Genomic DNA, 24,476 nt, shown 5'->3' with positions numbered 1-24,476 from the left:
CTCGCGCTGCTCTTGTCTGGAAAAACCGCAGATCCCAGTGACTTAATGACAGCGCTGCTGGCTGGCGACCGCCGATGAGGTCCACCAGCATGGGTACCGGGGATTACCTCTGCATTACGGTGCGCGGTGGCGCGCCCTGGGGCTTCGGTCTGAGGCAGGGCGATGAGTTACACCATCCTCTGCTCGTCTGCCAGGTAGGCTTGGATTAAAAACAGAAGTTGCAGGGATACTGGCGACCGACCGTTACATTTCGACTTAGGTTACTGACGTTATTATTATTGCTCGTGGTTGTTAATAGAGTTTGGTGTTGCGGGCACTGGAAGGGGACTGAAAGGGAATACAGGTGATAATTTAATCCTTTTCCTGATTTTTTTTTTTGCACATTTTTTTGCCTGAAAACACACTACTGCCATTTTTTGTTGAATCAATTATAGTCATAATTGTTTTATTTTTTACAGCTTGTGATTGATTGTGCGATGAAACGAAATTACTGAAAAGTTGGTTGTTATTCTTTTTCCAGCTTGTTGGCAGTCTATAATATTTTATTTCTATTTTCTGTGCGTGTATGTGCGTGCGTACTTGCGCGCGCTCGTATGTGTATTGGTGGGGGGTGGAGGGGTGGGGGGGATAATTGTCACCAGCTGATGTGACGGATTGTGTCCTCCTGCCATTTTTCTGATAGTAGGACAATAATTTGATTTACATTCCACTCACCAACTCGCCAACTATTTATTTAGCGTAGCCTACCCCCTGCAACTGATTCTTATTATTGTTCCGAAGTGTGCGTTTGGAGCAAATAACTATTTTTTTTGCACCCAAGCAGTATTGGTACCTTTAACTTTATTAACGCTGGCAAAGTATTGAATATTTAGCCTACAATGCTGTTATACAATGGCGTTCAATAAATAAATAAATAAATAAATGTTGCCTGCCATGTTTATAGATGGTTAAAGCACTTGAAGTCCAACATTTTAAAATAGACAAATATTCCCAAGGGAGGGTGTTATGCTTGTCTTTGACTATACCCGTAAATTTTCTTGAATGGACAGGAGGACGGCAGCCAACGAGTCGTCGTCGTGAGACAAACCAGAAATAATGTCACCTTTTACCCTCCCTGTAAAGTCTCTCCCTCAATGCAGTAAAACGTGTTTCAGCACAACTTTATAAGCAGATAAACGCAATCCCTTACAAGGTAAAGGCAGCGAGGCGCAAGGGCAACCGTGGGCTGTTGGGGGGAGAGTGTCCCCCAAGATCTGTTATCGTTCACCGTCAATCTCAGCGACAACATAAACACTCTGCCGTGCAGATGTGCAGAGGGACCGGACTTAGTTATTAACGAACAGCTGCCGTTGAGTTGTGGGATGCAGTGAAAGGGAAAGGGGGGCTATTAGTGAACTCCCATCGCTTGTTTTCAGGGAAAATGTATTTTTCTGAACTGAAGTTAGATTTGATTTTAAAAGTTGAGTTGTTCTTAAGGTGATTTGCTTTGGACTGGAAATGAATTGTGTGCAGGATGTTGCCGATGTATGCCTCAAATGTATGACAGGAAGATTGGTGGTAATGCCTGAACGTCTTCATGTTTGAAGTAGACCATTTTTCACCCATGGGTAAGCTAGGCTAACAAGAGTGAGATAAATCTCACATATTTACACGGACTTTTCATTAGGGAAGTGCACTGTCACAAAGCCAGCTGTATGTGTGGGTAGTGGAAATGTTCCTTGGTTGTACGTGCTGAAGCAACTATTTGCATACTGTAATAGACCTGACAGTTGTACGTTAAACAAGTCGGTGTATGTTAAATTAATGCATACTTGGCCAATTGTTCATTTTCTTATCAGGAAAAAGACTATTATATTGTACACTTCCCTTCAGAACATTCCGGGAACATTGTTGAATTGCATTTGTGAACCTCCCTCGTGACCTGTGACCTCAAATTGTGGGTCAAGTTGCAGATTAAGAAAGAACCTTGGAGTGAGGGCTTCTGATTGGCTGATTGGTGTTGCCTGGGAACTGTGGGTGCATATAACCGACAGTTGGGGGGGGATGGGGTGGGGGTGGGGGGGGGGATTACTTGCCTGACTTGGATCTGAAATGACTCCTGACGTGAGTTAAAAACAGGGAAAGCTGGAGAAAAGAAAACATGGGAATATTCCGTGCTGGCATAACTTTCTAATTGTGAGCACATGTGACATTCAGAACATTAAAGTGGGAGGGGGGGGGATTTAACCCCTCTCCCCCCCAACCCACCCCCCCACTCCCACCCCGACCCCCAATCCAAATCTCCCAGCTTGCTATGGTTGTCAGTTGCCCCAACAACGTTGCTCATTGACGTTACGGTTCAAGATCTCACTTTCTGGTTCATAGCTTGTCTCAAGGCTGTCTGCAGTCTTTATGGTTCTCACCCCAGACATATGCAGACACTGGACTTCACAGGTTGGTGAGGGATGTTGTGTTTGCGCATTCCAAAGGTTCTACTTGCACTTGGTCAAGCAGTGGAGAAAGAAAAAGAATATACATTGCTCTATATTTGCTCCAGATTGGTTCAGAGCAGAACCGTATCTCATAGCTGACTTAAACTTAAACTTAAACTCTTCTTCAAAGACTGTGGGTGACTGCATTTCATTGGTGCATGTTGGCCTCGGTGCAGGTATCCATGGGTGACCCTGGAACAGATGACACCACAGTGCATTCATTCAAGGTTCCAGGAGTTTTTTTTTTTTTTCCGGCAACCATTTTTTTGTTTGTTGTTTTTTTTCCTGATATGTCATCCAAGGGTGGAGATCAAAAGGCAGGAAGGAAGGATGAAAGGGACTTTATGGAGGCCACGGACATGGATGCAGATCAGATTATTACTTTCACTGTGTTTTCTTCTGTGCATCTGCTTTCCTGGCAACGTCCGTGTAAATATTTCAGTCTGCTAGTGCGTGTACATGTGTGTGTGTGTGCATGTGTGTGTGTGTGTGTAAATTATTGCAATGCTAGTGATTTGCACAGCCATTAATTTTTAAACAAAACATCTGATTGCATGACCAACAAGTGATTGCAAAAGGGCACTTGAATAGTATTTCTACACTGCCACCTAGAGGTGAGTTGTTGTTCTGCATATTGTACATTCAAAAACATAAATGCGTGCTCCTCTTCTGGGGGGAATAACCGCATGATGTAAAATCCTGAAGTTCCCCCTGGGAAAAATAAATTTGTTCTGTTCCAGGATAAATCATTTAAGCCATGTTTTCTTCTTCAGCGGTCAGCTGAGTTGAGTTGGTTGGTTAGCGATTATTTCATTAAGTGTCTCTCTCTTGTGTGAATATTGAAAGCTCATGAACTCATATCTTTAATATGGGCTTAATTATGTGGTGGACATATCTTTAAATTACAACTCCACAGACATGTATCTTAAGTTATTGTGTAAATAACATGTTAATGCAGAATAGACTCATGGTATTTCACTTTAACAAAGTCATATTTTTGAGTTCTTATACACTGGAATTGTTTTTTGCTTAATACAGTATATGTCTAATTTCTTTTCATGAGCAGATACATCCACTGCATGTTTTGAACACACATATCGATATATGCAATTTTAAATGTACAATGACACATGCATGTTCAATAAGAAATACAATGAGCTGGCCTGCAGTTGATTAATAAATGAATCAGAATGATAGTTAATTTATTTAATAATTTGATTTAATTTATTGATATTGCTGTAGTACCACCAAAAATACTGAATGGCATGTTTTAACACATTTTTTTTTTTAGAGAGCTGAGCATTACAATCAACAGGAGGAAATACATATCACAGAGGTTTTCCTGCAAATTCTTTCAAGATGGATGCATGTTGCATTGTTATGGAATACTTATATTTTTAAGTATTGAATAGACTTACTTTATTGAATAGACTTACTGCCGCCAGGGATCATTGGGCATGAATTGTGTAAGCACAGTATGACTTACGCACATCAATTTGAATAGACCTATTTAAAAGCCGTGAGCTAGACACTGAATGTAATTGAAGACGTTTACTGACATGCTGATGAGCAACTCGGCTCTTATACAGTAAGTGCAACGTCTGATTTATATCTCTCAAGAAGCTGCCCAAGGAGAAGGGTTGTCAATCGACTTTTAAACAATCGGTCTTTTCATGGTTTTTACTTGCAGAAGGCAGGCTATGTGCTAGCAGAGCTGCTGACCTTGTGTGCGACTAGAAGCAAATTGAATTAAGACCGATTTAATTTGGGAGGGATGTAAACCTTTTTTTTTTTTGTTTTATGGCTCACGAGTGCATATGCATTCTTTACCTAATAAGCCAATTCCATTTTCGATTGTATAGCTATTCTGTACACATCATGTTTTGGTTCTGAGCAGTCTCCAGTAAAGCTGGGTTATTTTGCACACTGTGAGATGCTCTGTCTCCTACAGCTGACCTGTCAAACGGTTGCCTGCGCTGTTGACATCGCCAAAAAAGACCTTCTGAACTTGCAGAGAGCGTGAGTGACGTCTCTCCAAAATGAACATTGAGATTGCGTGACATAGCAGAGTCATCTGGAAGGAATAACTTCTGTGTAACTCTGGAACCGTAGCAAAAAAAAAAAGAAGAAAGAGAAAGAAAAAAAAAACATAGCATTGTTAGAGTAAAAACTTTAAATCCCAATCCACCCGGGCTAGATAAGAGGTTTTACTGTCAGGGGGCTATTTTCAGAGTTTATATATCTGGGTCACAAGAGCCGGCACCCAACTTTGCATGTGTGTGAAATTTTCCTTTTCGGGAGAAAGTTGTGGTTTGAGAACAGAAGGGGGACAGTGGAGGTTTTGTGTATGCAGGAGGCCGTCTTCCTTATAAGGAAGTGGTTTTTATTATGCCTTTTTGGAAGCCCTGGCTGCGGAGAGAAAGATTCTGAAGCTATGACTCACTTTTAAAGGGCCGAAAGGCTTAATCTTCTGGCAATGGCCGGAAAACACGGACAACTAACAAGAAAAACTGTGCTGCCCTGCGTAAGGCCATTAGCAATAGTTTTACCAAACGGAATATGGGGGGGGGGGGGGGTATTGCTTTGTTCCCATTGGTTGCACTCAATGCAGTTCATAGGTTAGGCCTGTATTAATGCCAAGTGCAACAGTCATAAAAAAATATATAGAGTTGTTTCCCATTGCTTGACAGGTAAAGCTGCATCACTGGTGTGTGTGTGTGCCTGCGTGTGTATGTGAGTGTGTGTGTGCTTGTGTGCTTGCTCATGTAATTGACCAAAAACCTACGGCCCTATCCCGGTCCTCTTAATGAAGGTGGATTTCCTCCTGTGTCAGTCCTTAACAATCCCCACCTGCTCTTACATAACTGTGGTATGGACAGGCTGCTACACTGCTGCCATCTTGCTTTATTCACTGTGACACCATTCCACTGTGCTTTCTCTGTGAAGGTGCCATTTTTGTATTCTTACCAAGCTCTTAACATCATTGAATTAACATTTATTTTCATTATAAGTTGAGTCTCTCCTAACATTTTAATTAATGATCTGCATGCAAAGATCATTGGGTAAAGATCAATCAAGTGGTTTCTTGCAGACGCTATTGCACAAACAAGCCATCGGAGGGCGCCAAAGTTCCATGGTGAAAATTATGCGGACAAAACCAAATTGCAGGACTTAATTACAGCCACAGAATGTACCTGCTACTGAGAGGAATTCTGGGAAATTGTGGAATAGAAACTGATAGAAACAGCAATAAAACATGACAACAGAAGAAATCAGCATTAGATCAAAAAAAACAAAAAAAAGCAGAGTGAGTGTCAATAAAAGTTAAGGACGAGAGTCCTGAAAATTAGCGATAGCTCAATCTGGATAAGAGCAGCTGCTAACTGATAATGTAACTTAAGGTCATAATAGTATTATAGCAGTTGCCCTTATTCCGCGGCAGTTTGAATATGACAACTAGGGGGGAGCAGAGGGTAAGGCAGAGAGCGATGAATACGACCAACCGGGGCGCGTACAGAAGTGACAGTGGGCCTAAGCCATGTTCCACAGGAAACATAACTGTTTATACAATGTTTTATATAATATATATTCTCTTGCGAATTAAAATAAATTTACAGCAGTGGTGATACAGCATGAAAATCATACTTTGTACATACATATAATAGTTGTATGGAAAAAATATTTTACATACATATTTAACATGTTTATCAGCCAGGTATATATTTCTAAAATAGGCCATTTAATTAAGTGAAACTTGGCAATATAATGTTCTTTGCCAATTGTTCTCGTGCTGATCATGGTGAAAGGATACTTTGGCACGTTCCTGTCCTGTTCGTTTAATGTTACTTTTGGCAACAAATCTACATTTAGCCCTGAAGTGCCACAGCTCTGCCCTGACCTCTAGTGAATATTTTCTGAAACTGCACCCGCTGCTTAAATGTTGAATAATTCTGGATTTTTTGGTGTTTTTTATTTTTTCATTTATTTACGCATTTTCCTAACCCTTGGCACCAGGACACTGTTGGCATTAATGGGATCATAAAAGGTTTCTATGGATTAATGTTTTTTTTATTGTCATGTTCTGTGAAATAAAATGTGATCCGTTGCTAAATACAGCTAGTCTCGTTAACCTAGCACCTCACTATATAGAAGCCGCCTTTTGGTTTTGGTCCACTCTGAGCTTGCCAAGAAAAACACAAACTGCTGTAAATGCAGGCATCTGTTTTTATCATTCCGGAGATAGACAGGAGATAACTGCCATGAAATCAGCCGTATGTATCCATTACAATCTGTACAGCATTCACTGTGGTCAAAAAAGTGGGCTGGAGCTTATTTGTTTGTTTTTATGTATTGAGTCTGCAGGAAGGATCAGTCCTCTGAAGTAAATAATTTTAAGCAGTTGGTGAGGTTATTGTGTGTCGGGTGCACTTTTTACACAAGTGAGTATCGCTCAGATTCTGAACCTTCTAGAACCTCGGCTGACTCTTTGGGGTGATGTCACTAAATCATGTTACTGATATGCAGAGTTGCTCTGGGGAGGGCTTGTGGGGGGGGGGGGGGGGGTGGAGACTTAAATATATCAAAGGCAGGTTGAGGAGCAAGTGGTTGTGCACGCATACTGTAGATGTTTTAACTAAATACGCTGGAGAGACCAGGTGCAGCTCACGACTTAAATAGAGACTGGCACAGAGGCTGAGTTTGCGTGTGTGTGTGTGTGTGCATGTGTGTTTGTGTGCATGCGTGTGTGTTTGTGTACGTGCGTGTGTGCGTGCGTGTGAGCTGTTTTGTTTCAAGGTCAGATGTACACACCAGAGGAAACTGCTGAAGTGACCAATGATTCAAGAAGCACTTGTTGCATTTTAAACTTTATTCTAATAAAAGTAATTGATTTATTATGAGATGAAAGGGTTGAAATTAAAGCTTACTGAACCTGAACACACAGACTATTATTTTTTATGACCAAAAATCCAGAATTAATATTTGAAAAGGAGTAAAGCTTATTACCAGTATTACCAAGTAATACGGTGTGACAAGGATATTAAATATAATTCTACGTTCCGCCTTTTCACTTTAAAAAAAACGAAACAATTCTCCTCAGGCCCTCCTCAGACAAGTCTTTCCCATAATATTAACACTCATCACCAAATAATCCAGTCTGAAGAAGTTAGTGTTGGATGTCGTCCATTGAAGAATAGACCAGGAAGGCTCTCTCCGTGAGTACTCTGGCACTTGAGATGACCATACCTTTAGCCTTGACATAGGGGTCATTGGTCTGTTGTCTCCCTCAACAATGTTGGAAACCACCTGTCACCTATGGTGCTTGAGATCAAGACCAGAGACCTGTGTCCCTTACAGGGGACGAAAATTAACTGCTGGGCCTTAGGAGGATATTCAATCAAAACTTAGGAGTGGCAGTTTAATTTTAAAATTTTTAGCACAAAATCCATCCACATTGACTGCATTTACGGTGTTCGCTGTGTATCTAAGGTTAGTTCTACATGAATGTAGAGTAGAAACATTTCTGGCAAGTGTCTACTGATAATATGTACAGTTCTTAAACTCTCCCGCCGACATAATTAAAAGAAATGACTGAGGTCCAGATGTGAACTTGTTCTGAACCGTGCGTGCTTGCGAGAGATTGCGCTCGTTTAGCGACAATAGAAACAAGCGCGCCCAAATATGTTTGCCGGTGTTGTGGAATGCTGCTCTTCCCGCGGTACTTAAATGGAAACCCGAAGACGGAGGAATCCGTCCCTCCGCGCGAGCCGAGATCCGCGAAGTCCCGATATGTAAATCATAAGGTAGAATGGCTCGCGCCTGTTGTTTTGGACCTGGACATTGCAATCCCCAGCAGCGTCTGAATACCATTCCATTTAGAGTGTGTTCAGAACACCCCCCCCCCCCCAATCGATGCATGTCTTTGTTCACGTACTGGTGTTGTCTTGCGTAGTGCTGAGCTACGATTGCAAAATGAATGTCCATAGAAATGGACAATAACGGTATTGTTTGGTGCCTTGAACCGCTCACATTTTATGTAGCATCCACTTATATCAACAGAATCCCACATACCTATCGTATCAACATAATATTCAACGTGATCAATTCAGTCATTTTCTTAAACTAGGAAGCAACCTCAGCACTCTTTTCTGGAATCCCCACGACCTTCTACAGTCTTGTTCCGAGACCGCTCCCACGTTTGTGTGAAAAATGACATTTTCCCTCGCTTGCATCCCTGCAGGTGGACACTAGGGGGCGTGGTGCCCTGGCGGGACTGCGTGAGGGGGACGAGGTGGTGTCCCTGAACGGGGAGCCCTGCGCTGACCTCACCCTCCCGGAGAGCATCGACCTCATGGAGTCCTCCGACAGCCTGCAGCTGCTCGTCAAACGGTAAACACCGCAGAGCAGTGGCCTCAGAGAACATCGTAATCAGGGTCTTCCACAGCTCCCTGGATCAATCGTTTCAATTGACTTACTATTCACTACTAACCCTTTGAAGTGCAGGTTTTTTGGAATGTCCCCCACCCCCCAGTGTTCTAGAGTCAGTGTTCTAGAACTCCACTGCTTTCAATCACCGATAGTGATTGTGACAGCAGCATTAGAATGTTCACTTGTGAAACACTGAGACCAGGGAAGGTGGGGATCCAGTGCACGGTGGGAAGGTTGCCATGGCGTAGCCAGTGAAAGGGAGTTGTTTCCTATATTTGGGCATTGCATATTTATCACCACGCTGAACAGACTGAATAAACAGTTTGATCCCCTGGCTCTCTGTTTGTTCACCGCGCGGCGTTCTGTGCTGTGCCACCTACAGTCGCTCCACAGCAGCCGAACCGTCAGACGGCTAACGCTATACATGGTGCTGTGCAGCACACCGCAAGCCAGCGATTTTCATCTCAATACAGATATCAGACCTTCACTCCAGGAAGGGGAAACTGAACTGAACTGATCTCCGGAGGCAGAAAGTCCAGGGGTCAGGAAGTAAAAGTCCTGCCATGTGTTTCTTCCACCCATGAACTCAGCCAGCTGATTTCACTAATTAGCTCTACGCCTCCTGGCGGAAGAAATGTGCTAATTAGCAAATCCAGCTGATTGGAACCAAATACTGGGAAGGACTTTTACTTTCTGAACCTGGATTTTCCACCTCTGCAAATCTAGAGGCTTCAGGTGCATAGCACTGAAATATGGATACTCAAATCTGGACCTCGAATCTAAATCCGGCCCTGGTTTTTATTCCCCTCCCATGTAATTAACTGAACAATCAGTGCTACTGATTGGCCAGGCTGTGTTCACACCTGTATTTACACAGGGAAACCAGCAGTTCTTGGACCTAATGATTTGAGTAACAGGGCACTGGAGTAAGATCACTCTTCTAGTCCTGAATTGCATTCCTACTTCTGAATTGTTATGTACATGTAGCATATCTGATGCTGAAAACCAGAGGGGCTTGGGTCTGTAAGGTTCTTGCCCACTGCATAACCTTGTTGAGATTTATATATTCATACACTGTCATTTACTAGTGATATTGCAGATAAAAATGGAAGAACAATGTTTACGACCACTTCAGGTTTGTTTATCGTCTCAACAAGAGCCTTAATATAACCACAGCTGTCTCATATGATTAGCCTTTTGAAGAGTAGGTTTTTGTCTTTAATGTTTTTTTTTCTTCATTTATTCTAAAGTCAGTGTTCTAGAACTCCATTGTTTTCAGTGTTCCAGAACTTCGTTGTTTTCAGTTACCAGTAGCGATTGTAACATCAGCATTAGAATGTTTCGTGAAAAACACATATTTGTCATCTTACACCTTAAAGGGTTAATATTGACACTGATTGAACAGTGACACATTGATTAGCCGCGTGTCCGCGTGAGTGCCTGTGTTTCATTAGAGCATTATGGCACAGGGAGGTTAGCGGCTACAGCAGCAGCAGCAGCGGCGGGGGGGCGGGGGCTAACAGGTCGAGACGTGGTTAATTTGCGGCGCAGGTGACCTTTGCCTGACCCCCGGGGGGGTGGGGGGTGGTTACAGGGAAACAGCTGCTGCAGCTCTGGTCCGTGTTGAACATGCAGCAGCCTGGCGGCCATTGGGCTGAAGAGAGGCTGTTAATCTGAGCCTGTTCCTCTCAGGCTTTACGCTTTTCCTCACATTATTTTCCCCTGCACCCCCCTCTTTCTTACCCCACCCCCCACCCCCCACCCCTCCCCACTTCCAGTGGGGGAAAGTACAGGGGTCAGAAAGTACAAGTTCTGCCATGTGTTTCTTCCACCCATAACCTCAGCATGCTGATTTCACGGATCAGTTTTAACTCCTGGGTGAAGAATTGTGCTAATTAGCAAATCCAGGTGACGGGAACAAAATACTGGGATGAGCATTTACTTCCTGAACCTGGATTTTCCACTTTGTCCTTTGCTTCTCTCTCTTAATCATATTATAATATTGAAATGAAAAAGAATATATATATATATATGATGGCCTTTAAAACATTATGATATGTAACTCTACATTAACCATTATGTATTATGCATTAAACACATCAAAAACAAACAAAACCAAAATATATGAATGTGGTTAAAGAGACATGGGACTTTTTTTTATTTAACGCAGATAGTATTTGAATGTATTTGCTTTGGGACCCTTGCTGATGGCACAGAAAATCTGAGCAACCTGAAGACCGGGGGTCTGCCTCACCCCTACGACACCTGTGAGGGGGCTGGGCCACAGCGAGGCCAGGGACCGTCTCAAAATAAACACCCGCAGAGAGCATAAACATTTCCATTTCTGCTCCCGCATCTCGTCTTCTCCCGCGCCAGGTTTACATTCCTCTGGACCGCTCTTGGCACTTTCTGTCTTGGATCCGGTCAGAAATGTTTCCCTTCCCACCGGCCAATTTCTCTCTTTCCTGTTCGCTGAGCAACTGAGAATCGTTATATCGATTTAGGGAATTAGTTTATTTTTATTTTTTGTCTTCTTGTCTTTTTTTTCTTTTTTTGTAATTGCTCAATTTTAACGACACCCATATTAACTTATTCCGTTGAATCTGAAAACCAGAGCTGTATTTTTGTTTGAAATAACTGCCCTTCCTTCTATGACTAGACCAAATATTCACTAATTCAATCATGAGATTCCTTTTTAATTCAATTTTAATTTCAAAATTAGACCTCTTAATAATAAGCTGTTATTGAGATATTAAAATGACCAAAAATTAATTATGTAAGACAGTGGGGTTACAGTATATGTTAGACAGTGGGGTTATATGTAAGACTGTGGGGTTTTATGTGAGAGAGTGGGGTTATATGTAAGACTGCGGGGTTTTATGTGAGAGAGTGGGGTTATATGTAAGACTGCAGGGTTTTATGTGAGAGAGTGTGGGTTATATGTTGTGGTTAAATGTCACTGGTTTAGGGGGGTCTGTCTCTGACGGCGATGTTCCCCGTCCCCATCGGTGCAGGTGCGGCGTTCCCCAGCTCCTTGCCCCGGACTCAGAGAGGGAAGGTTTCGGGGAGGCTGAGCCCGATGGGGAGGGCCTGGAGAGCACCACGCTGGAGGTCTGGTCCGCTGGAGGGTCCCGGGCCCGCGAGGGGGGGCTGGAGGCCTGCGAGTCGTCCCAGGACGAGGCGTACTACGGGGAGACGGAGAGCGACGGCGAGCCGCGGGCTGCCCGCTCCGCGCTGGAGACTTCCTGCGCCCGCTCCACGCTGGAGACTTCCTGTGCCCGCTCCGCGCTGGAGACTTCCTGTGCCCGCTCCGCGCTGGAGACTTCCTGCGCCCGCTCCGCGCTGGAGACTTCCTGCGCCCGCTCCACGCTGGAGACTTCCTGTGCCCGCTCCGCGCTGGAGACTTCCTGCGCCCGCTCCACGCTGGAGACTTCCTGTGCCCGCTCCACGCTGGAGACTTCCTGCGCCCGCTCCACGCTGGAGACTTCCTGTGCCCGCTCCACGCTGGAGACTTCCTGTGCCCGCTCCGCGCTGGAGACTTCCTGCGCCCGCTCCGCGCTGGAGACTTCCTGCGCCCGCTCCACGCTGGAGACTTCCTGCGCCCGCTCCACGCTGGAGACTTCCTGCGGGGGCGTAACGGCGGGAACGGTGGTCGAGCTGCGGGTCTCTCTCTCCGAGCGCGGCGGCGACGGCGGTGGCGGTGGCGGTGGAACGGTCGCGGTAGTGTCCGCGCAAAGGGAGGGCAGTCCGGACCTGGACTCCGGGGGCTCGAAAGCCGAGCTCCTCGCCGAGGAGCCCCCAAAACAGCGAGGTGACCTGGTGACCCCCTCTTCATGCTCTGTGGGTCAGGTGGAGCCGACCCTCCAGCACCCTGGCAAGGGCTGGGCGGGGGAGGAGCAGGAGAAAGAGGAGGAGGAGGAAGAGGAGGAGGAGGAGAGGGGGCGTGTCCTGAGTGATCCTCACACGGAGGAGGGAGGCTCCAGTGCCTGCGTCTCCTTCGAAATCTCGGCAGAGGGGGCCGAGTCGCAGGAGGAGCGGGACTCGGAGAGCGAGAGGGACCTCGGCAGACCCAGCAAGCACCGGGCGCGGCACGCGAGTGAGTAATCCCCCCCTCCCCCCCTCACCCCCTCCCCTCACCCCCCCTCCTCGCTGCTCCCGCTCGTCCCAGGAGCTCCCCCGCGCTCTGCGCCGTCCTCCGATCCGCCGAGCGCTGCACTCCCCCTGACCTCTCCCCCCTGCTGCCGGCAGTCCTCAGGAGAACTCCTCTCTCATCTCCTCTTCCTCTCCTCTTCCTCACGCACAGCGCTCTGTAGCGGTAATGCATGCACAAGTGCGCTCAGAGTCAGAGTAGTTAGTGCAGTCAGACCCAGAGTAGCTTAGAGTCAGAGACAGGAGTCATGGCATGACAAGATAAGAAAACTTCTCCTGTTACTGGTGGATAGAGAACACATATTATTCCATGAGATTTTGATGTATTCATAATTTATATCATAGGGTGCTTCAGAGAAGAAATTAATATTTATGTGCTTGGTAGCTGTGCGCTCTAAGGGCAGTGATACCTATTAGTTGAGGGTCGTTTTGTTTTTAGAGACTGTTCTGCTAAGCGTGGGGGGGTTTCAGCTGAACGGGGTGCACAACGTGGTCATCCCACGGTTTCTCTGAGCAGTAGCTGGGGGCTTAGCCGAAAAGCAGGCACCCCCCCCCTCCACCCCCCCCGATGATGATGATGCATGCAGAAGTGCGTTTGACAGACACCAGCATGTGCGATCCCGGTGCCCGTCACCCGATCCTTTAAAAGCCGCAGGTCTTGCCGGCGGTGGAAAGTGAACTCCTCGGTTCACTGGCCTCCTGAACCCCGAGGTTAGTCGGGGGAGGGGAGGGGAGGGGGGGGGGGGTACGAAAGATATTAGAGCTATCAGGGATGAAATGTTTTATTTTTCATTTGGTTTAATGGCTGCCTTTTCCTTACAAACCAAACTCGGCGAGGGCGCGGCTGTCTAGGGGTCAGCGTTAGCCTTTGGATTTGGGGAGGGGGAAAAAAACGCCACGGCACTTGCAGTGGACTTATTTTGGCTGGAGGTTCTTGAGGTTGGAAGGTTGGACCCAGCGTGCGTACAGATAAGGGCTTGCCCAGGCACTGTGCTGCGGACCCGTTCTGAATTCCAGGGCTATTTTTAATAATAGTCGACGGCTCTGTGTTTCTTAGTGCTACTTTGTTCGCACTTGATGTCAATGTCATGGTTTCTTTTTTTGCAAGATTAGTTGTGAATTTATGTGAAATAGTCACGATGGTAATTATAGTTAATATATTCCTGGCTTCTTGCATTGGGGGGAGAGGATGTATTTACTTACATATAATTGCATATAGTGTTTTGTACATATTGTTTCTGTTCCTGTGTATATTCCAATGTATATATAAAACTATTATTTCATTATGTGCATGCATGTGTGTATGCATATATGTAAATTTATAACCACAGACACACGCACACACATAGGCACAGACACACAACACAGCAGTCATGCAATGTATAGGCTACATGTGAAATACCTCTTTCTGCAGAATGAGGAAATCAATAAATACCGTCTCTGTTTTTTAGGACTAAGGTTGACCGAGTAGACGGAGTTTGAGTGAATGTTAAAGAGCCATGTATTTGGGTGTAATTTACTGTGTGCGTGTCATCGCATACGTGGGGGGGGGGGGGGGGGGGTGGGGGTGGGGAGCACGTTCACAGCTGCGTTTGCTTTTGACAAAAATATGTGAACATATGATTGGATACTGCTGAACCCAGAGCCATTCAAGGGGGGGCATGAAGTGGCACAGGGCTCTTATTTTAGGAAATTTTGAGGTACATGAACAACAGGACGTAATGCAAAAATATGTGAACATATGATTGGATACTGCTGAACCCAGAGCCATTCAAGGGGGGGCATGAAGTGGCACAGGGCTCTTATTTTAGGAAATTTTGAGGTACATGAACAACAGGACGTAATGATAATGACCTCCATCTTATTAATCACATAGGCAAATAACACCCTATGTGTTAACAAAAAGAATTGGAACTGGAGTAATGATCAGAATGCATGTTGACATTCCCACTATTTTATTTATGAATGCAATGTGATTCCTAGACCTCTTGGATTATGCAATGCTGTGAAGAGTCATGAATTCATCTGCAGCAATATGCTTAGCCACAACCTGTAACTGTTCAAAATTCTGTCTCTCTTCCTACAACCCCCCTCCCCTCGTCTCCAAGGGCTCAGGCGCAGTGAGAGCCAATCAGAGAAGCAGGTGAAGGAGGCCAAGTCTAAATGTAAGCGCATTGCTCTGCTTCTGACTGACGCCCCGAACCCCACCAACAAAGGGGTGTTGATGTTCAAGAGGCGCCGACAGAGGGCCAAGAAGTACACGCTCGTGAGCTACGGGACCGGAGAGACCGAGCCCGAGGACGAGGACGAGGACGAGGAGGAAGACTACGAGGAAGCCGAGGACGACCGGGCCGTCGAGCTCACCTTGCTGGCCACCAGCGAGTCGGAGCTCAGCGAGGACTTCTCGGCGAACGCTCCGGGCCGAGGCCACGCTCCGGGGCACGACTGGGACGCCGCGCTGCTGGAGGTGGAGAGGAAGGTGGACGCCCAGGGAGACATGGAGCAGCTGCCCGGGACGAAGGGCAAGGGGGCGCTGATGTTCGCCCGCCGCCGGCAGAGAGTGGACGAGATCGCGGCCGAACACGAGGAGATGAGGCGGAAGGGGATCCCCGTCGAGGGGTTGCCCGCGGAGGCCCAGGACGTCGCGGTCCCGAAGTCCCCCCAGGTTGAGGAGCACTCCTACACGAAGGCCTCCGTTCCCCAGCCCAACCAGACCTTCCAGCACCAACAGTACCAAGACCAGCAGCAGCAACAGTACGTCCCGACCCAACAACACCCTCAGGTGATGAACGGCACGGCCCACCTCCACGCTAACGACTCGTCGAGGTCCCTTGTCCCAAACAGAACCGCTAAACCGTTCGCGGGAGTCCAGAACCGAGTGCCCGCGCCCTTCTCCCCCTCCCGAAGTGTTGCCAGCCAGCCGTTGCCGAGCTACACCGAGAAGTTCCGGGTGGTCCCGCCCCCTGTCCCCGTGAACACACGCCCCCAGGTCTGGTCACCAACGGGGGAGCTGATCGCCTCTCGAGATGAGCGCATCTCCGTGCCGGCCATTAAGATACTACCGGACAGCCGAAAACGAGGTGCAGCCAAGTCCACCTTACATACCAAAGTGTCACCAGACCCACTGTTCTCTATGAGGGGAGACAGGAGGGCTGGCTTTGAATCGGGCCCAGAAGAAGACTACCTAAGCCTTGGAGCTGAGGCTTGCAACTTCATGCAAACCCCGACCGTCAGGTCCAAGGACCCTCCACCGGTTGCTCCGAAGCCAAGCATCAATCCAGCTTCTCCACCATGGGCCACCGGGAACACCACCCAATCCCCCTCGCACCAACCGCAAACTCAAAGCCCCCTACTTGGTCCTGTTCCTACGGCAAAGCCAACTCAGCCCCAGTCTCCAAGGCAACATGCATCAGTAACCCCCTGGACTCCACGTCAGGCACAGTCTCAGCCACCTATGAACACTTGGACCCCACCCCAATCTCAGGCCCATCCTCAGCCACCTAAGAATGCTTGGACCCCACCCCAGCCTCAGGCACATCCTCAGCCGCCTATAACCTCTTGGACCCCGCAGCCCCAGCATGCGCCCGTGAGTACCGCAGCCACGACTCAAACCCACGCACCCCTTCATCGGCCAACGAAGTCGTGGAATCAGCCGGGAGTCCCCGCTCGGTCCGCGGTCTCTCGACCGATGAACTCCTACCCGCACGCAACCAAGACCCCGCCCGCCGTCCGCGATGGCTCCGCAGACGAAGGCCTCGAGAGGTCGGCCATGAGGGGGAGAGGCGCCGAGCTCTTCGCGCGGAGGCAGGCCCGCATGGAGAAGTTCGTGGTGGACGCCGAGACAGTGCAGGCTAACAAGGTCAAACCCTCATCTCCAACGCCCTCTTTGCCCGGTTCCTGGAAGTTCTCCTCGAATGTCCGCGCTCCCCCTCCCCTCTCGTACAACCCCATTCTGTCCCCCTTCTACCCCCTCGCGGCTATTAAGCAGCCCCCTCCCACCAGCCCCAAGGCGAAGGCCAAGAGTGCGGCCAAAACCCAGCCACCCCCAAAACACCTCAATGCTGTGGATGTGATGAAGCACCAGCCCTACCAGCTAAACCCCTCCCTCTTTACCTACGAGGCAGGCCCAGAAGGGAAAAGCGCTTCTCCCAAACCTGCCCCGACCCCTGATTCTAGCTTCACCTACAGCCCTTCCCCTGTCCCCACCCCTTCCCCTGTCCCTGCCCCCACGCTCGCCCGTGGGGTTTCCAAAGTCCAGCCTCCAGGACCGGTAAGTGTTCCGTACCCTTTCGCCCGCCAGCGGCTGTCCCCGGAATCCCAGCATTCCCTGTCACCCGCAGTGCATGATGGTCTCTTATACCAAGCTCCTGCCAGCCCTCACGCCCAACCCCCCAGCGCCTACACCCTCCCCAGCTTCTTCCTGCCCCCCAAGGCCGCATCCATCACCGGGGTCCCCTCGGCCCCCCGTCCCAAGTTCTCCGCGAAAAAGTCTCTGTTGGCGACCAAGACGTGGAAGCCAGTTGTCATGGGGCAGTAATGACTTCTGCTGAACGGGTGGTGCACACTTAGCTTGACGTTGCAAGCGGTGAAGTCACGTGCACAGACACGGTCACCTTTATGCATATGTGTTCTCCAGGAATTGGTCTTCAAGCTTTGCAGCCTTGGCCATAACCTTGATTCAAACAAGAAATGAAAAAAAATAACGTTGTATGAAGATTAGCAGGAAACACTCTATTTGTAGCTGACAATCTTTGTAAATGCTGACCTAAAAGCTAATTTGTAACGTGTCATTGTGTGAGGATTAGCATAGTGAAACAAATTTAGATCTCTGAAAGCTATATCAGAACTAATTTGAGATAAGTCATCAATGGATGCCTGGATAGCCTGTAGTATTAGCAGTTAGTTTTCGGCATATTTCTGCAAGTCTCCCCCAAGTGTGAATATGATTGTAGCACTCGCTTTTCTGTGCAAAATTATTGCTTTTAAATTTAAGATTATTTGCTCTTTCTCTACAGTATTGTCGCCTGAAAATGCTGAAATACATCGTCTTAATTTTGTATATTGAATACAAAAGGCAATATTGCAGTTGCTTAACTATTTCAGAAGACTGGAGTAGTGAACACTTTGTAACAAGCATGAGAGTGTACTTTCATGCACTGTCATTGAGGTCAGTGTAAGCATACGTGACGTGATAAATAATATTTTGTGAACCTATGGATTCTTAATGCCTCTGTGATTTAACAGAGCGTTTTTATGGTAATGGTCTGAGAAAAATTTGCAAGTTAGCATTAGCAAGGGAAAGTCAGCTTCGGCCAATGGATGTGTAAGAAAGAAGAATATGAAAATTGAAAACTGTTTGTAACAATATTATGTAGACATAAATATGAGTACTACAGAATATTATTTTCATCACTGGAAGTCCACATTACATAAGGAGTCAACATTACAGTTTTAAATTATGTCTTACTCCTAAACTGAAGACACGCACGCATGCACATAAACACACACACACACATGCAAGCACACACACACACACACCCACACACACACACACAATCAGGAAAATCAAAGGTTGCTCATTGAAGTAAAAGCAGTTGAGGTTAGAACAATCATTACAGGAGAAACCGAGTGAACTACAGGAAGAAAACTTGAGAAGGAACTCATGTTTCTTTCGATGAACAGCGGTGACCACGTCTCACCCTCAGGTCCGATATGATCAGCGCAGCTTTGAACCTTTTTCAAGCTGTGAGGTCACAAATGCCCCTTATCTTTCAGCTGCACTATGACACTGGCAATTAGGGCAGCAGTGTTCTTTTCTTGTTATTAGGGCTTATGGTTATTAGGGTGGTTGCCCTGGCAACAGTTCCCACAGGGAACACCGTGTCCTGTACACACCACCTTTGAACCCTTTCGGCACTTTTCTCCTGCCTTGCATTTGCACCTTATGTCCGTGTGGCTACATCACCAAAAATGGGAAAAGAAAAAGAGACGTCTCGAATCTGGAGAGGAAAGGCATTCTCTAGCAGGGGTTCTTGAGGTGGACTATTGTATACCCTTATCATCGTTCCTGGACTATTCCCGTGACTAAAATGAACATATTTTCAATTCAAACAGCTGGACGTTAGCTGAAGGAACTTGTGATAGTCAGCATGTTAAAGAGGAGAACCTAGAGTCCAACCGGGACTTTGGTCTGGTGACCTCTTGATCGTAAGTCCAGTTCCCAAGTGCCGCTAGGCGCCATTAGACTCATGCATAGCCCTAGCGTGATAAGCGTCACATAGACACAGGAAATTTGGTTGCACCCATTGGTGTCTATCATTATTACTTCTTTTGTGTTTTCTGTCCTTGGCACACTGTCTATGTCCTCCATCCCTTTGCTATTAAAGTTCTCTTTTATCTGTTGTGGGTTTTTTATTTATTTATTCCTCTGTTTTGTTACATTTGCATGTCTTTTTTGCATTCTTTTTTCTTAATTGTTTTTTCTGTATCTTTTCAGAATTTGTGGAATTGTGGTACAGTCACAAAAACACCATTTCCTTTCCTTGATTCTTTCTGTCACATTTCCTGTCACATGGCTTCACATGCATATTTCTGGGCCTCATGCTTACAGCTATCCAGGTACCTGTACTATGACAAAGAACATTTTTTTTATCAAATGGCGTTGAACAGTATAGTGCTAAAAGACACTATAGCACTGATTTTGAATGGCATTAACAACAGTAATATTTATTGAGCGCACAGTGTTACAGGGCTCCATCTGGAATTTTTTTTTTTTAAATCCCCAACACCCATCAAATAAGTTATTAAAATAATTATTATCTTTGTTATGTGCTTTTCTGTAGAATAGGGAGCACCTGAAAAACAGCCCAACAACAAAAACATGATACAACTTACCTACGTGCATAAGAGTAGGTCAAACACAAAAATAACACTAAGCTATGGGACTTCACATCTCAGAACTACGTTGTCAGCAGATAAAGGTCCTATAGGTTCTCATGTCCTCTTAATTATTGAGTGTCATTGGATGACATGTTGCAGTGAACATATTTTTAAAAAATATTTATTTTACTTTTATTGGATAGCCCTTGTAGTGCAGGTTTCAGCATAGTAGAATAAATGGTTATTGAGATTAAGACCAGGGACTCACTTTCCCTATACTCTCATGACGATGTATCTGGTAAATAGGTGACTTGAAAATGTATATTCATTCGCTTCTTCTGAATGAATATGGTAGTTAAACGCCTGCTATAGGGGCAGGTACACATGTATTTTTGCATGAGTCACCTGATTGAGGACAGAAGTCACTAGCTGATTCGAGTTACCGTGTAAAAAAAAAAGTAGGCCTAACACAAAACTCGTTATTAAAAGTTCTAGTGCTCTTGTGACGCTAAATACCATTACGTGGGTATCCTTGACTGTGCTAGGAGTTTGAAGATCTCGCGGACACAGAGTGGGTAAACTGTGACGGTTACCGCCTTTGGTCGCGCTCTGTGCAGACAGCGGCGCTCGCTCTCCTGTCTGGCCTAAAGCCGCTCAGTTCGCCGCTACAGAGGGTCTCTGGCCGTTTCTAAGAATAGCTCGCAGTCGCCGTGGTGAACACGCTCAACCCACATTTAAACTCAGCCTCTGCTTAGCAACCTGATAGGATCAACACCTGCCAAACCCGAACGCTCTGCTAGGATGACGGTAAGTAGCGCTGAAACGGGCCTTTCCCCTTCATCCGCAACTGCCGAGTCACCGGTGACTGGTGTATTTCTAGAGAAACGACCTCACTGAATTGGCGAGATATTGCTGAAGCATGACCACTGACCCGATGTTGCATCATACCGCTTGTAGTTCTATTTTTAAAGAGGGGCGATTTTTTAATACGTTTTCTTAACATCAGTTTGGAGGGTTGATGCAATTTGGTATATTTAGGCGACTGACTGTTAGTCCACACCCCCTTCCCCAATGTTGCTGGCCAGTCTCATCCACCATCCCAGGCCGCCACCTAGTGGTTATTGATAATGGATGGATGGATTAGTGTTCTCAGCTATTCCAGTAAAATCTCTTCTTCATGAACCTCCAAGATAAAATTTCCATCCTGTCATATGCTTTACTATCTTTACCCCTTTGTGGCATCATGAAAACAGATAAAAACTAAAATCTGTTAATTACTTGTGATGACATCAACTTATGGAAGACAGCATAACATGTAAATGTTTTCATCCATGTTAAGTATTTCTGTCACCTTTTTTTTATTTATAAAACAAGTATAATCTCACAGTTTAACCTGTGGGGGAGCTGGTTTGAACAGGGCTTGTGTGTGGCCCCCAAATTGACTTGTCAATAGTCAGGATCCTCTCAAAGTATTTTCTCACTACTGTGCGTCCCGTGCTGATTTTGTGTGTGTGTATGTGTGTGTTTTGCGGTTTTCAGGTTAGTTTTTTATCAATATTTCCAGTTTTCCTGTGAAGTTTCTTGGAAACAATACCTGTAAAAAGCAGTATACAGATAAAAAATGAATTGAACCTATCTCCCACACGGTGTTAGATAATGTAATCTGAAGCAAAACGTTTTTTTATTTATTTTTTAAATCAATGACAAGAAAACCCATTGAATTAGAAATTTAGCTATCTTTCTCAAGAGGATCTCCCGTATTATCTCATGGAAGTAGCTTCCCTGAAAATGAAGATTAAATTGTGTGACCAATTTTTAAATATACCACATGGTGGCAGCAAAGTTCCAACGTTCAATTACCAGCTGCTGTCATGAAGACGCGGGTAAGACGTCAGTGTGCATATCGCAAATACATGCTCTCTGGCTACGAACGTCTTACCATCAGTGACAAACAACCAGTGTTGTTTACTGTAAGAGTAACAGACGCGATAGCATGTGAGAGTGATTTATGGAAGAGAAAGTCACTGTCTCGTTGAGCTAAACTTGCCACTGTGTAATCCACAAATCCAAGCACATCCAATTTAAAAAGGGCTAAATTTGGCAAGTCTCGATTTCAATTGTGACAAAGGTCACTTTGATGAAGAGAAGGAAAAGATTTGCTCACATGGTGGAGGTTGATATTCATGAGCTGTTTAGTTTGCATTTGCTACTGTTTATATTGCATTTTTAGTGGTAGTGATGTGGAGCTTTCATGATACATGGGGATACAGAGTAATGCATCCTGTGCAACAATGAAATGCTTTGGAATTTAAATTAAGACTAATCTCTCTTGTTAGTGGCATATGGATGTTTTAATTGATATATCCTGCATTCTGAACAATAATCAAATGCAATGGAATTTAAATGGACTCATCTCTCTTGGTTGTGGCGTATTGATGTTTTAATTCATTTATAATGTACTGGCCAATTAACCAGTCTTACATTTAAAAAAAAAAAAAAAAATCTATAGTTTTAGCCTTAGCGTTTAGCTTCACGTGTCCAGCCCGTTCTCGTGGGCCCTGACTGTCGGTCTCAACGCCAGCTGCCGCTGCCTGTACCTTACCTTTCCTCGCGCTGGAATGTGCCAGCTGACTTCCGTAAGCTTTTGGCTGAAAAAACGAAGCATGTGCTGCCCGCATTTGCGAGCGCACAAAGGCATCGTGCGCATGAACGCCAGTGGAAATGCATTTAGTATTAGCATTTAGCGCTGCGCTCCGGAGTGCATGGTTTTAAGCAGATTAGCTGACCTCGGGGTGAATCTGCGGCCCCCGGCAGATGATGATAATGCTATTTCTAGCGAGTGCACAACTGTCGGAGGCTGACGTCATGAGTGTAGGTAACTGCTGGATGACAGAGAGACCGCAGTGTTGCACAGGCTTACTTAAGTTTGTATTATTATTATTATTATTATTATTTTATTTTATTTTATTTTATTTATTTAGGGTGTTAAATGGTGGAAATACAGCCTTATATGTTCAGTTTTCATGCAGGTCTTTGGCATTATGGGTAAAACCGTTTTAAACCGTGTCTTCCAGGCTCTGGGCAGGAGCTGCTCCCTGTCTCTGCCCCGGCGGCTGCCGTCCATGAGCTCGCGGTCGGACTACGGGTCCCCGGTGACCACGCCCGTGTTCCAGCCGTCGTGGGGGCCCCTGGAGAGGCAGGCGTCCTGGCTGGAGACGGGCCCCAAGCCCCCCAGCCCCTGGGAGGCCGCGTGCCGGAGCCCGCTGGGCCTGGTGGACGAGGCCTTCGCCCGCCGGGGCGTCCAGGAGACGGTGGCCTCCGGGGTGAGGGCCGCCGCCCAGCGCAGGTCCCTCCCGGAGCCCCCCGCCGAGTGGAGGGCCAGGGTGGCCCACGAGGCCCGTCCCGAAGGAGCCCCGCCCTTCGGCTCCCCGACCCGGAGCACCCCCGCTCAGTACGGCCCCCCCTTCTCCTCCCAGACCAGGAGCACCCCCGCTCACTGTGGTCCCCCCTTCAGACAGTACCAGCCGCAGAGGTCTGTGACTGGCTACGCGGGTCCCGGCTGTGATTACAGGAGACCCCTGAGTCAGCCTGGCTACAGGCCCATGTACAATGCAGCCTGGAGACGGTAACCAAGCACAGCGATCACGTCTTAATGCCTAACAATAGCAGGATACGCTTTTTTCGGTTTGTTTGTTTGTTTGTTTTAGGCGTACCGGTAGATTGAGGCTCCATAAATTTCAAAAATGGGTGGAGCTATCACGTGAAAGCAGAAGAATCGCTTATTGCAGCCAATGACTGTGCTTTGTTGTGGCGAGAACAGTTGTCTGATTGGTTCATGTGAATTGGTGATTGACAGCACAGGGTAGCCCCGCCCACTTTTGAAGCCTCATGAACCAGTACTCTCACAATATTAGTAGCTAGGAAGTTTTTTAAGGTTGGTTAGAAAGTGTTTGCTACTATAATAAAAGGGCTGAGGTTAAATATCAGTTTGAAGATTTATGAGCCTTTATTATTCATCATCCACAAATCAAAAGTAAAAGAAAACCTGAACCGCAGAGTTCTGTTCTGAAGAGATAAAGTGTTTCGGTTCTCTTCGCTTTCTAAGATTTCATTGGCACAGTTGTGGGTGAGGAAACCTTGAGCAGCTCCTTAAGCTCGGAGGTAACTTCAGGTCAATCCCAGTTTTTTTTTAAGGAGGTAGTTGTACTGGAACCTGAAGTGTTTCAAACTAGGAACAGAGCGCCTTTCCCTGGTTTTGGAGCAATGGTTTTAAGGAGGTTTTGTGTTTATTCAATTAGAATACAATTTCTTCCATTCCTATAGCTGCCAAACATACAAGCTTTTACAAGAAAAAAAGAAAAAAATTTTTTTACTCACAGTTGAATGCAAAAGGTTTTGTGATTGGTCTGAACAAAAGCCAGATTCCAGACTTGGCTGGCACTAACCTTGGTACAAATCACATCACATTTGATCATAGATTAGTTAATTTTTTGTTATTACAGTTTTCTGTTCTTCAGAGTCACTTTGTGTCATATGAATCAAGAACATCAA

The 24,476-nt window shown here is 46.2% G+C and overlaps 1 protein-coding gene across 2 annotated transcripts; it reads left to right on the top strand.

The window, feature by feature from the left end:
- The first annotated feature begins 32 nt into the window (after nucleotides 1–32).
- LOC118227781 (synaptopodin-2-like) lies at nucleotides 33–23,981 on the top strand. Of its 2 annotated transcripts, XM_035418657.1 has the most exons (5): nucleotides 33–194; nucleotides 8,710–8,858; nucleotides 11,912–12,993; nucleotides 15,155–16,905; nucleotides 23,000–23,981. In XM_035418657.1, exons 1-5 carry the CDS (start codon nucleotides 75–77, stop codon nucleotides 23,552–23,554), a joined length of 3,657 nt encoding a protein of 1,218 aa, XP_035274548.1. In that variant the 5' UTR covers nucleotides 33–74; the 3' UTR covers nucleotides 23,555–23,981. The 2 variants fall into 2 exon arrangements, with proteins under 2 accessions (XP_035274548.1, XP_035274547.1); XM_035418656.1 differs by lacking the exon at nucleotides 23,000–23,981 and having other exon boundaries at nucleotides 15,155–18,878.
- The last annotated feature ends 495 nt before the right edge of the window (nucleotides 23,982–24,476 follow it).

Source organism: Anguilla anguilla, chromosome 5, assembly GCF_013347855.1.
Source record: "Anguilla anguilla isolate fAngAng1 chromosome 5, fAngAng1.pri, whole genome shotgun sequence".
Taxonomy (NCBI): domain Eukaryota; kingdom Metazoa; phylum Chordata; class Actinopteri; order Anguilliformes; family Anguillidae; genus Anguilla; species Anguilla anguilla.
This window is presented reverse-complemented; position numbering and strand designations above follow the sequence as displayed.

Excerpts from the sequence above, each read along its gene's own strand:
- LOC118227781 (XM_035418656.1), top strand. The coding sequence starts at position 75 with ATGAGGTCCACCAGCATGGGTACCGGGGATTACCTCTGCATTACGGTG. Across the intron at positions 195-8,709 it reads ATCCTCTGCTCGTCTGCCAG|GTGGACACTAGGGGGCGTGG; the intron begins GTAGGCTTGGAT and ends GCATCCCTGCAG. Across the intron at positions 12,994-15,154 it reads GCACCGGGCGCGGCACGCGA|GGCTCAGGCGCAGTGAGAGC; the intron begins GTGAGTAATCCC and ends CTCGTCTCCAAG.